Raw genomic sequence first — 14,478 nt, 5'->3', positions numbered from 1 at the left:
TTTCATAAATGGAAATATGCACTGATGTTAGCTTTTTTTTGTTTTATCTCATTTTTTTGTCTTGGGGCTGCGGTGGCTCAGTGGTAGAGCGTTCACTTCTGGTGATTGGGGTCCCGGGTTCGATCCCGGCCCCCGCCAAGTGAACTTTGTGGTGGACAAACACCGTGTGCGTGGGTTTTCAAGGGGTTCTCAAGTTTCCTCCCACTTTCTTCGTTCCACCATTTCATTCATTACTCATAATCACCGTCTCCTTTAGCCTAACCGGCATAACCGTGGGACGTAAAACTCAAAGATTTCATTTCATTTCATTTTAATCTTTTGTCTTCGTGAATTCTACCGAGAAATTTGAAGCTTAAATCCACCCAATGTGACATATATGTAACGTTCTATCATAAGCTGCTTCCCTAGACGAAAACAAAAGTGGCGTTAAATGTCACCTGAGAAGTCTGTCATGCACCTGAGGATCAAATATTGCACTATTTCGTTATCAGCAGGAACATAAGATCGTCGTAATTTTGTACAGCTTGTCGATATGAGTGTTGAGCACAAGCGTCTTAGGTAATTACTTATTCTTTATCTCTTGGATGCTTATATAATAACAAATATCTATGTTTCATTTCGCAAAAAGGTCAACAGAGTAGCATATTTTTTCAGATCGCTTTTTTGTTTGCTTGTTTTGATTTTGTGTCCTTGTAAATTGTGCTGTTACATATATGTTACATTGGGGTCTTATGTTGCCAATTCAGTTTCATGATGCTCACGCACTATTGTCCTGCGTTTCTTTAGGTTCTTGATTTTAGAAACAAATGTGTTACTTTTAGTGTTATCACACTAAGTACATACAATTCTTGTCAAAAAAATGGACAAACGTACACGAGGGCATAGGAGGTTGGACCCTTCAGGAACTCAAGTTTATGCAATATAAATTTCTCCTTACCGTATACTTCCTTGTCATATTTCTTAGTTCCAAAGCGAATTAAAAAGTGAAAATACAGTGAAAGATGGTCTTGAATGATGATCTGTACTCATTCAACTCCACTAGAGTCAGAGTCTGTAAGGAGCTCTATAAATGCACGTCTCCTGTAGGAGAAGATGTGTGGTGGTGAACAACCTATAGTGCGAGAGATCATGTTGGACGATGGTCTGCACTAATTTAGCTCTACTATAGGCAGAGTTTTAAAGGTAATCTATAAATCAACCTCTCCTGTAGGACAAAGGGTGTGGTGAGGAATAGCCTATACTGTGAGAAATTATCTCGGATCATGATCTGTATACATTCCACTCCAGAAGATTCAGAGTCTGTAGGTGCTCTATAAATACAGCTCTCCAGTAGGAGCAAGGGTGTGGTGAAAAAAAAATACTCTGAGAGATGATCTTGGATGATGATCTGTGCTCATTCAACTCAAAAAGGGCCAGTTCCGTGGAATGCTTTATAAATTCACCTCTCTTGAATGACAAAGGGTGTGGTGAGGAATAACCTATAGTGTGAGGGATGATCTTGGATGATGATCTGAAATCATTCAACTCGACTATAGTCAGAGTCTGTGAGGAGCTCTATAAATGCACGTCTCCTGTAGGAGAAGATGTGTGGTGAGGAATAACCTCTATTGCTAGAGATGATCTCGGATGATGGTCTGTACTCGTTCTACCCAGCAGAGCCAGAGTCTTTTGGGGTGCTTTATAATTCCAACTCACATGTAGGAGAAACATTGTGGTGAGGAATAACCTATACTGTGAGATATGATCTTGGATGATGATCTGTACTCATTAAACTCCACTAGATTCAGAGTATGTCGGGTGCTTTATAATTACAACTCTCATTTAGGAGAAACGGTGTGGTAAGGAATAACCTATACTAAGAGAGATCATCTTGGATGATGATCTAAACTCATTCAACTCCACTACAGTCAGAGTCTGTCGGGTGCTTTATAATTACAACTCTCATTTAGGAGAAAGGGTGTGGTGAGGAATAGCCTATACTGTGAGAGATGATTTCAGATGATAAACTTTATACATTCCACTCCAGTAGATTAAGAGTCAGTAGGTGATCTATAAATCCAGCTCTCCAGTAGGAGAAAGGGTGTGGTAAGGAATAACCAATACTCTGAGAGATGATCTTGCATGATGATCTGTGCTCATTCAACTCGACTAGAGTCAGTTCTGTGTGGTGCTTTATAAATTCACCTCTCCTGTATGGGAAAGGGTGTGGTGAGGAATAACCTATGTTGTGAGAGATGATCTCGGATGATCTGTACTCATTCCACTCCTGTAGAATCAGAGCCTGTGGGGTACTCTGTAAATCCACCTCTCCTGTAGGGGAAAGGGTGTGGTGAGGAATAACCTATACTGAGAGAGATCATCTTGGACGATGGTGTGTACTAATTTAACTCTAGTAGAGTCAGAGTCTGTGGGGTGCTCTATAAATGCACATCTCATGTAGGAGAAAGGAATAATGGAGGTGTGGTGAGGAATAATCTATACCCTGAAAGATGATCTTGGATGACGATCTGTGCACATTCAACTCGACGAGAATCAGAGTCCGTGGGGTGCTTTAAAATCCACCTCTTTTGTATTAGAAAGGGTGTGCTGAGGAATAAAATATGCTGTGAGGGAAGATCTTGGATGATGATGTGAACTCATTCAACCCCACTAAAGTCAGAGTCTGTCGGGTACTTTATAATTCAACTCCCATGTAGGAGAAACGGTGTGGTAAGGAATAACCTATACTAAGAGAGATCATCTTGGATGATGATCTAAACTCATTCAACTCCACTACAGTCAGAGTCTGTCGGGTGCTCTAGAAATGCACCTCTCCTGTAGGAGAAACGGTGTGGTGAGGAATAACCTATACTGTGAGATATGATTTCGGATGATGATTTGTATACATTCCACTGCAGTTAATTCAGATTATGTGGGGTGCTCTATAAATCCTACTCTCCTGTAGGAGAAGGGGTGTGTTGAGGAATAACCTCTATTCAGAGAGATGATCTCGGATAATGGTCTGTACTCATTCTACCCAGTAGAGTCAGTGTCAGTCGGGTGCTCTATAAATATACCTATCTTGTAGAAGAACGGGTGGGTGAGATATAACCTATACCCTGTAAGATGATCTTGGATGATGATCTGTACTCATTCAACTGCACTAGAGTCATTGTTTGTAGAGTGCTCTATAAATTCAACTGTGTTGTAGGAGAAAAAAATGAAATGAAATCTTTCAGTTTTATGTCCCACGGTTAGGCCGGTTAGGCTAAAGGAGACGGTGATGATGAGTGATGAATGAAATGTTGGAATGAAGAAAGTGGGAGGAAACGGGAGAACCCCGAGAAAACTCACGCACATGGTGTTTGTCCACCACAAAGTTCACTTAGTGGGGGCTGGGATCGAACCCGGGACCCCAAGCACCAGAGATGAACGCTCTACCACCGAGCCACCGCGGCCCCTGTGTTGTAGGAGAAAGGGTGTGGTGAGGAATAACCTATAGTATGAGCGATGATCTTGGGTGATGATGTGAACTCATTCAACTTCGCTATAGTCAGGGTCTGTCGGGTGTTTTAAAATTCCAACTCTCATGTAGGAGAAACGGTGTGGTGAGGAATAATCTATACTGCGAGAGATCATCTCTGACGATGGTCTGTACTAATTTATCTCTACTAGAGTAAGAGTCTGTGGATTGCTCTATAAATCCATCTCTCCTGTGAGAGAAAGGGTGTGGTGAGGAATGACCTATCCTGTGAGAGAGGATCTTGGATGATGATCTGAACTGATTCAACTCCACTAGAATCAGAGTCTTTCGGGTTCTTTATAATTCCAATTCTCATGTAGGAGTAACGGTGTGGTGAGGAATAACCTATACTATGAAAGATTATCTTGGATGATGACCTTTCTCATTTAACTCGACTAGAGTCAGTTCTGTGAGGTGATTTATAAATTCACTTCTCCTGTAGGAGAAAGGGTGTGGTGAGGAATAACCTATACTACGAGAGATCATCTTGGACGATGGTCTGTACTTATTTAGCCCTAATAGAGTCAGAGTCTTTGGAGTGTTCTATAGATCCAACTCTCCTGTAGGAGAAAGGGTGTGGTGAGGAATAGCCTATACTGTAAGAGATTATCTCGGATGATGATCTGTGTACATTCAACCCAACTAAGTTCAGTTCTGTGGGGTGCTTTATAATTTCACCTCTCTTGAAAGAGAATGGGTGTCTTAAGGAATAACCTATAGTGTGAGGGATGATCTTGGATTATGATCTGAACTCATTCAACCCCACTAGAGTCAGAGTCTGCCGGGTGGTTTATAATTCTAATTCTCATGTTGGTGAAACGGTGTGGTGAGGAATAAACTATACCATGAAATATGATCTTGGATGGTGATCTGTGCTCATTGAACTGCACTAGAGTCAGAGTCTGTAAGGTGCTCTATAAATGCACGTCTCCTGTAGCAGAAGGTGTGTGGTGAGGAATGACCTCTATTGTTACAGATGATCTCTTATGATGGTCTGTACTCATTCTACCCAGAGAGTCAGAGTCTGTCGGGTGCTTCATAATTCCAACTGTCACGTAGGAGAAAGGGTGTGTTGAGGAATAACCTACGCTGTGAGAGACGAACTCGGATGATGATCTGTACTCATTCCACTCCTGTAAAATCAGAGCCTGTGGAGTATTCTGCAAATTCACCTCTCCTGTAGGAGAAAGGTTGTGGTGAGTAATAACCTATACTGCGAGAGATCATCTTGGACGATGGTCTGTACTAATTTAGCTCTACTAGAGTCGGAGTTCTTGGGATGCCCTAAAAATGAACCTCTCTTGTAGGAGAAAGGTTGTGGTGAGGAATAACCTATGCTGTGAGAGATGATCTTGGATGATCTTCTAAACTCATTCAACTCCACTAGAGTCAGATTCTGTCGGGTGCTTTATAATTCTAATTCTCATGTAGGAGAAAGGGTGTGGTGAGGAATAACCTATACTGCGAGAGATCATCTTGGACAATGGTGTGTCCTAATTTAGCTCTACTAAAATCAGAGTCTTTGGGGTGCTTTAAAAATGCACCTCTCTTGTAGGAGAAAGGGTGTGGTGAGGAATAACCTATGCTGTGAGAGATGATCTTGGACAATGGTGTGTTCTAATTTAGCTCTACTAAAATCAGAGTCTTTGGGGTGCTTTAGAAATGCACCTCTCTTGTAGGAGAAAGGTTGTGGTGAGGAATAACCTATGCTGTGAGAGATGATCTTGGATGATCTTCTAAACTCATTCAACTCCACTAGAGTCAGATTCTGTCGGGTGCTTTATAATTCTAATTCTCATGTAGGAGAAACGGTGTGGTGAGGAATAACCTATACCATAAAAGATGATCTTGGATGGTGAGCTGTGCTTATTGAACTCGACTAGAGTCAGTGGCTGTGGAGTACTCTATACATCTACCTCTCTTGTAGGAGAAAATGTGTAGTGAGATATAACCTACGCTGTGAGAGATGATCTTGGATGATGATCTGTACTCTTTGAACTGCACTAGAGTCAGAGTCCGTGAGGTGTTCTATAAATGCACGTCTCCTGTAGCAGAAGGTGTGTGGTGAGGAATAACCTCTATTGTTATAGATGATCTCGGATGATGGTCTTTACTCATTCTACCCAGTAGAGTCAGAGTCTGTCGCGTACTTTATAATTCCAACTCTCACATAGGAGAAAGGGTGTTGTGAGGAATAACCTATGCTGTGAGAGATGATCTCGGATGATGATCTCTACTCATTCCAGTCTTGTAGAATCAGAGCCTGTGGGGTACTCTATAAATCCACCTCTCCTGTAGGAGAAATGGTGTGGTGAGGAATAACTTATACTGCGAGAGATCATCTTGGACGATGGTCTGTACTAATTCATCTCTACTAGAGTAAGAGTCTGTGGATTTCTCTATAAAACCATCTCTCCTGTGAGAGAAAGGGTGTGTGTGAGGAATGACCTACCCTGTGAGAGATTTCTCGGATGATGATTTGTATACATTCCACTCCGGTAGATTCAGAGTCTGTAGGTGCTCTATAAATCCAGATCTCCAGTAGGAGGAAGGGTTTGGTGAGGAATAACCCATACTCTGAGAGATGATCTTGTATGATGATCTGTGCTCATTCAACTCGACTAGAGTCAGTTCTGTGGGGTGCTTTATAAATTCACCTGTCTTGTAGGGGAAAGGGTGTGGTGAGGAATAACCTATGCGCTGAGAGATGATCTCGGATGATGATCTGTGCTCATTCAACTCGACTAGAGTCAGTTCTGTGGGGTGCTTTATAAATTCACCTGTCTTGTAGGGGAAAGGGTGTGGTGAGGAATAACCTATGCGCTGAGAGATGATCTCGGATGATGATCTCTACTCATTCCACTCCTGTAGAATCAGAGCCTGTGGGGTACTCTATAAATTCACCTCTCCTGTAGGAGAAATGGTGTGGTGAGGAATAACTTATACTGCGAGAGATCATCTTGGACGATGGTCTGTACTAATTCATCTCTACTAGAGTAAGAGTCTGTGGATTTCTCTATAAAACCATCTCTCCTGTGAGAGAAAGGGTGTGTGTGAGGAATGACCTATCCTGTGAGAGATTTCTCGGATGATGATTTGTATACATTCCACTCCGGTAGATTGAGAGTCTGTAGGTGCTCTATAAATCCAGATCTCCAGTAGGAGGAAGGGTTTGGTGAGGAATAACCCATACTCTGAGAGATGATCTTGTATGATGATCTGTGCTCATTCAACTCGACTAGAGTCAGTTCTGTGGGGTGCTTTATAAATTCACCTGTCTTGTAGGGGAAAGGGTGTGGTGAGGAATAACCTATGCGCTGAGAGATGATCTCGGATGATGATCTCTACTCATTCCACTCCTGTAGAATCAGAGCCTGTGGGGTACTCTATAAATTCACCTCTCCTGTAGGAGAAAGGGTGTGGTGAGGAATAGCCTATACTGTGAGAGATGATCTTGGACTAATGTCTATAATAATTTAGCTCTACTAGGGTCAGAGTCTTTGGGTGTTCCATAAATCCACCTCTCCTGTAGGAGAAAGGGTGTGGTGAGGAATAGCCTATACTGTGAGAGATGATCTTGGACTAATGTCTATAATAATTTAGCTCTACTAGGGTCAGAGTCTTTGGGTGTTCCATAAATCCACCTCTCCTGTAGGAGAAAGGGTGTGGTGAGGAATATCCTATACTGTGAGAGATGATCTTGGACCAATGTCTATAATAATTTAGCTCTACTATGATCAGAGTCTTTGGGGTGTTCCAAAAAATCCACCTCCCCTGTAGGAGAAAGGGTGTGGTGAGGACTAGCCTATACTGTGAGAGATTATCTCGGATGATGATCTGTGTACATTCAACCCAAATAGGGTCAGTTCTGTGGGGTGCTTTATTATTTCACCTCTCTTGAAGGAGAATGGGTGTGGTAGAGAATAACCTATAGTTTGAGGGATGATCTTGGATGATGATCTGAACTCATTCAACCCCAGTAGATTGAGAGTCTGTAGGTGCTCTATAAATCCAGCTCTCCAGTAGGAGAAAGAGTGTGGTGAGGAATAAAAATACTCTGAGAGATGATCTTGGATGATGATCTGTGCTCATTCAACTCAATTAGAGTCAGTTCTGTGGGGTGCTTTATTATTTCACCTCTCTTGTAGGAGAAAGGGTGTGGTGAGGAATAACCTATGCTGTGAGAGATGATCTTGGATGATCTTCTAAACTCATTCAACTCCACTAGAGTCAGATTCTGTCGGGTGCTTTATAATTCTAATTCTCATGTAGGAGAAACGGTGTGGTGAGGAATAACCTATACCATAAAAGATGATCTTGGATGGTGATCTGTGCTTATTGAACTCGACTAGAGTCAGTGGCTGTGGAGTACTCTATACATCTACCTCTCTTGTAGGAGAAAATGTGTAGTGAGATATAACCTACGCTGTGAGAGATGATCTTGGATGATGATCTGTACTCATTGAACTGCACTAGAGTCAGAGTCCGTGAGGTGTTCTATAAATGCACGTCTCATGTAGCAGAAGGTGTGTGGTGAGGAATAACCTCTATTGTTATAGATGATCTCGGATGATGGTCTTTACTCATTCTACCCAGTAGAGTCAGAGTCTGTCGCGTACTTTATAATTCCAACTCTCACATAGGAGAAATGGTGTGGTGAGGAATAACCTATGCTGTGAGAGATGATCTCGGATGATTATCTCTACTCATTCCACTCTTGTAGAATCAGAGCCTGTGGGGTACTCTATAAATTCACCTCTCCTGTAGGAGAAATGGTGTGGTGAGGAATAACTTATACTGCGAGAGATCATCTTGGACGATGGTCTGTACTAATTCATCTCTACTAGAGTAAGAGTCTGTGGATTTCTCTATAAAACCATCTCTCCTGTGAGAGAAAGGGTGTGTGTGAGGAATGACCTATCCTGTGAGAGATTTCTCGGATGATGATTTGTATACATTCCACTCCGGTAGATTCAGAGTCTGTAGGTGCTCTATAAATCCAGATCTCCAGTAGGAGGAAGGGTTTGGTGAGGAATAACCCATATTCTGAGAGATGATCTTGTATGATGATCTGTTCTCATTCAACTCGACTAGAGTCAGTTCTGTGGGGTGCTTTATAAATTCACCTGTCTTGTAGGGGAAAGGGTGTGGTGAGGAATAACCTATGCGCTGAGAGATGATCTCGGATGATGATCTCTACTCATTCCACTCCTGTGGAATCAGAGCCTGTGGGGTACTCTATAAATTCACCTCTCCTGTAGGAGAAAGGTTGTGGTGAGTAATAACCTATACTGCGAGAGATCATCTTGGACGATGGTCTGTACTAATTTAGCTCTACTAGAGTCAGAGTCTGTGGGGTGCTCCATAAATCCACCTCTTTTGTAGGAGAAAGGGTGTGGTGAGGAATAGCCTATACTGTGAGAGATGATCTCGGATGATGATCTGTATACATTCCACTCCAGTAGATTCAGAGTCTGTAGGTGCTTTATAAATCCAGCTCTCCATTAGGAGAAAGGGTGTGGTGAGGAACAACCCATACTCTGAGAGATGACCTTGGAGATGATTTGTGCTCATTCAACTCGACTAGGGTCAGAGTCTTTGGGGTATTTTATAAATCCACCTCTTTTGTAGGAAAAAGGGTGTGGTGAGGAATAACCTATACTCTATAAGATGATCTTGGATAATGATCTGTACTCATTCAACTCCACTAGAGTCAGTGTCTGTAGAGTGCTCTATAAATTCACCTCTTTTGTAGGAGAAAGGTTGTGGTGAGGAATAACCTATAGTGTGAAAGTTGATCTTAGATGATAATATGTACTTATTCAACTCCACTAGATTCAGAGTATGTGGGGTGTTTTATAATTTTACCCCCCCTGTAGGAGAAACGGTGTGGTGAGGAATACTTTAGAACTTTTCCTGTTGCAAAAGGATCTAAACTCAAACTTATGCCGTGTGTGTTTTTCTTGGAGGTTGGATTTTCAGCGTGCTAACAGTTATTTCATCCTATTTCTATCCATATATTAATTTGAGATGGCCCTTTTCTGAAGAATACTTGTTCGATTTCTTGAAGTTACATTTTCCGTTTTCCGCTTTCTCTGAAAATTACCGTTTTCGGCGTTTCTGTATTTTTTATTTTCCGCTTTACCGGAAAATTTCAGTTTATCGTTTTCCTGTAACTTTCCGTTTTGCGAACATTTTTTTTTTTTGTTAATATCACTTTGCAAATATTTTCCGCTTTTGAGGAAAATGTAACTAAAAGAAATTCTTTTCTATCTTAGAATGAAGAATAAGATTTCGGTCTTCCATTACCAGTTTTCCGGTTTCTTGGAAAAATATTCTCCCTTGTCCGTTTTTCCTAAAAATGTGACCATTCCTGACATTAATATCTTAGCTCTGCAGAACATACAGTATATAAACATGAGATCTTATGGTGCTGGCGCGATTGCAGAGACCAACGTTTTCTTTGTAATTAGGAAAGAAAGTGAAATGAAATCATTCAGTTTAACGTCCTACGTTTATGCCCTTTAAGTTAAGGGAGACAATGATTCAGGCTAGTGAATGATGTTGAAAGAATTGGTGGAATGAGAAAGTAGGAGAAAACAGGAGTACCCACAGAAAGACCACGGACACGATGTTGTCCCCCACAAACTTACTTGGCCGGAGATGGAACGAGGGACTTCACGTAGCAAAGGTCAACGCTCTAACAGAGAGCCACCGTGCCCCCTCTGTAAGTAAAAGTTCCGTGTTCAGTTAACTCTGCCGGCCAGCTTGACTCCAATGTTTAAATATTAAAATCCTGCCTGCTTTGTTAATGTTTGCATTGCGAAACAGCTTTATTTGGAACGTCGGTAATAAATAAGAAAAAAAAATCAAGAATTAAACTCCCAGGTATGATTGCAGACAACCCTGTTCCATTGGCATTATCTCTTGATGAATCGGAATTTATTTCTTAATTTCACGTAGATGTCTAATTGCGTAATGACGCTGGATTACCAAAGAAAACTCTTGCATTTCACGGGAGATCCAATCGGCTGGGCTAAAGTAGACGGCGATGATGATAAATGAATGAAATGGTGGAATGAAGATATTTGGAGGGATCGGGAGAACCCCGATAAAATCCACGCACACGGTGTTTGCCCACCACAAAGTGCACTTGGCGGGAGCTGGAATAGAACCCAGGTCCCTACGCACCAGAGGTAAACGTTTTACCACTGAACCACCACGGCCCACTTCACTGATATCAAAGACTACGGAATGACATACTTAACATATAATTAGATACCCCATTAATAAACATAAGGAAATCAACAAATAAACGTCTCATACTGAAATAATTTTCTGCTTATATAGACAGAACGAATTCATTGAAAATTGCACTTTAATCACGAAGAACTGAGAAGAATCGTGGAGAAAATAGGCAACCAAAAAAAAAAAATCATTACAATAGGAATGAAATGTATCTTCGTATTTTTCACACCGCACAGTGGGCTGCAATCTCAAATAGCTTATCAAAATATGAAGACGTTCAATTTGCATGTCATTATGAATATGTAGGTACTCGAGGTCGCTGGTAACGATTATGAGGTCACAAATCATAAATTCAAAATGGGGATCCAATATGGCGGGCAAAATCTTTTAAAGCGTCTCCAAGTAGGCGGAAAACTAGTTTTATCATATGTTCGAAGTCGCTGATAACGATTAAAGAATCAGAGTTTCAACATTCAAAATGGTTATGAAGTAAATTGCAATATAACAAAATAACATACATTTATTTTTGCTATAGTTTCAAATTACTAATAATTATTAAAAAAATATATTCTTAACAACTATTGGGACACACCTGTATAAATTTTGCAAGGGTACCTGTGGGAACCTGTTTTCTTTCTTTTTTGTGAACTCCGTTAGCTTATAGTTTTGCGTGTATCATAAAATAATTATGTCGATAGAATTATCCGAAATTCATAACTGTTTTTATTGCATTTGTCTACTTTTTGCTGTTAATGTTTATTTTCCGTTAACTGTAATGATAATTTATGATAACTTCAATTGTTTTCTCTGCTTAAATTATTTAAATGTCAATTTTACATGCATTCATGTATTTTATCCATTTTGAAAATTAAAAAAGAAAAAAATGTTGAAAATTAACGAAGTTATAATACTTTAAATCAAAGTCTTTTTTTTTTTTTTCACGTCCACGTTCACTACATCCGAACCGGTCAAACGCACTTTTCAAGTGATTGCCTGCTCCGAAAGTATAACCAAATGAAGGTATTCTACTATACGATCCAAGGCTTAAAGATTCTCAAATAGAAAATTTGTTTTTTTGAATTTTGACCAGCATTTTGGGCATTCAGCTCATTGTGCATCGTTACAAACTTTCTTGGAGACTAATTAACTTACTAAGAGCATTTCTTCTTCAATCTTCTGAATGTTTTCAATAAATTATTCACAAAATTTTGCTGTAGATTTAAGTAGATTATTGTAACACTTACCCAATGAGAAACGTTCAGGAGCACATTTAGAAATGTGTATCGGACTTGAATGTCGGGTATCGGCATTTCTACAGAGAGACTCTCACTTTCTAGTGTTCACTACGCAGCACTTCAGACTACTACTGATGTCCAGAATATAACGAGAGAGATGATTCTTAGACTAGATTTGCGTGGGAACGTCTATGACGACGCTGATTTTTTTGTCCTGGAAACGCCCTCCGTCGGCAGCGGTAACCCTTGGACAAAGTTCCTTTCGGTATAAGGTTTTCGTTTTGATATTTTCCGGATCTTAGGAAACCGCCGCACGTACAAGGGCAAAAGAGCACATCCGCCGGTTCTCTACTTAGATGTGAACAAAATTTGTTTGTCCATTCTTTTTAATTTAATACAAGAAAACAAGCCCTTGAAGCATGCTATCGGACGCCTTCATCTCTCCGACAAAGGACTCCCGACTTCGATATCCGGTGGGAGTACATTTGAAAACAATTATGCCGGCTAAGCTAAAGGAGACGGATGATGTAAAATTAATGAAATGATGGAATGAAGAAAGCAGAAGGAAACGGACAGCCCCCGAGAAAATTTCTAAACTTTGTCCACCACAACGTTTACACGGCACGATCTGGGATCGAACTAAGAACCCCATCTAACTAACTAACTAATTCTATGGCTTATGGAACCCGAAGTTTCAATGCCGCGTTAACAAAAGCTCTCCACTGACTTCTATTCTTAGCCAACTGGATCCAGTTTCTACTTTTATTCCTATTTCTGCGAGATCCGTCTTAATATTGTCCTCCAATCTGCGACGACTAGGTCTTCCTAATGGTCGTTTTCCGATTGGTCTTCCAGTCAAGACTTTGAAAGCGTTTTTCCTTTCTTCCATCCTAGCTACATGACCAGCCCACCTAAGCCTCCTAGACTTGATGACCTTAACAATGTTTGGTAAACCGTATAAATTATGTAGTTCCCCATTATCCGGACTTTACTTTGGGATTCATTTAAACATTCCTTAATTAATCTAATTAGTTTTCTTGGTATTCCAAGTTCTGTAAGAACGTTGTATGATGTTTGTCTCCTAACCGAGTCGTAGGCCTTTCTAAACTCAATAAATAGTTGATGTACCGGGGTACTGTATTTCCACTTTTATTCGAGTATTTGGCGAACGGTAAAAATTCGGTCGATAGTAGATCGATTTTATCTAAATCCGCACTGATAATCTCCAATAATTTTATTTGCGTATGGGGTCAATCTTGCTAATAGAATATTTTAAAGGATTTTATAGGATGTTGACAGAAGAGATTATTATTAATGTCTCGATAATTATTACAGTCAGTTTTGTCGCCTTTCTTGTGAAGTAGAACAATGATTGATTCTTTCCACTCCTCTGGCAATTCTTCCTTGTTCCAGATAAGGAGAATGAGTTTGTGTATCTTCTTGCACAATTTTTCGCCTCCAGCTAAAATTAACTCAGCCGGAATTTCATCTACACCCGGAGATTTGTGTTTCTTTAATTTCTTTATAGCACTTCTATTTCTATTCGGTTAGGTTCTGGGATATATGGTTCTGCGGTGTGTATCTCCTTTTCTCCACGCACATTAGTTTTTGGCTGCGTGTTCAGCAAATCGTCAAAGAAATCTTTCCTTCTATTTAAGATGCTATCCTTATCAGTGAGAACTGTTCCGTCAGCTTTCTTTAATATATGAGCACGATGTTGATAGCCTTTCTTAAATTCGTTGATCCCCTTATACATGTCCCGAATGTTTTTATTTTTACTATTATCTTGAAGTTCCTTAATTTTAGCTTTCATAAGGTCGGGTTTCTTTATTCTAAAAGTTTTGGAAGTTTCCCGCCTGATGTCGAAGAGATTTTGTGTAGTTATTTCATTCGGATTTTGTAGCCAACGTAATTTTGCCGGTTTTCTCTTCTCTGCTAGTTTAATGCATTAGGACCCCATCTACTTGAGGTAAACATCCTACCACTGAGCTACTGCGGCCCCTGCCGATCTTAAATTGTGGTCCCACGTATTATATACCCTCAGTTTTGAAAAGGGACTCAGGGCGGGAGAGCGTTTACAAAAAAAAAAAAAAAAAAAAAAAAAACAGCAAACAATTATAATAAAATCTTCGAATTATTTCAATTCAACGTCGCACGATTATGCCCTTTAGACTAAGGGAGACAGATGATTAAGGCAAGCGGATAATGGAAGAATTAGTGGAATGAGAATGTAAAAAGCAACGAGAGTATGCTTGAGAAATCCCGCGAACACGATGTTGTCTAGCACAAACTTGCTTGAGCGGAAATGACCCAAAGACCCCAAACACTAATTTAAGCGCTCAACCACTGAGCCACCGTGCCTGCAGTCTGAAGATAGCGTAGCGAGGGAAGGAGGGGACTGATCACAATCAATCCACCCCCCTTAGTACCATTTGCTACGTCTTTCTTCATTCTACCTTCTCTTATCGTTCACTTTCCTTTATACAGTGTTAT

General features: G+C 40.4%; 1 protein-coding gene across 1 annotated transcript in view; it reads right to left on the bottom strand.

Moving 5' to 3' along the window:
• Window positions 1–12,105, bottom strand: part of LOC145673897 (uncharacterized) — a 65,013-nt gene extending 52,908 nt beyond the window's left edge. Inside the window, exon 1 of the mRNA XM_081743701.1 lies at window positions 11,995–12,105. Coding sequence (XP_081599827.1) covers window positions 11,995–12,060 — 66 coding nt within the window. The 5' untranslated portion in view covers window positions 12,061–12,105. The remainder of the gene's footprint in view (window positions 1–11,994) is intronic.
• Between the last annotated feature and the right edge of the window lie 2,373 nt (window positions 12,106–14,478).

Source organism: Thermobia domestica, chromosome 17, assembly GCF_964235325.1.
Source record: "Thermobia domestica chromosome 17, izTheDome1.hap1.1, whole genome shotgun sequence".
Lineage (NCBI taxonomy): Eukaryota > Metazoa > Arthropoda > Insecta > Zygentoma > Lepismatidae > Thermobia > Thermobia domestica.
The sequence above is the reverse complement of the archived record's forward strand: the minus strand, read 5'-3'. Positions and strand labels throughout refer to the sequence as shown.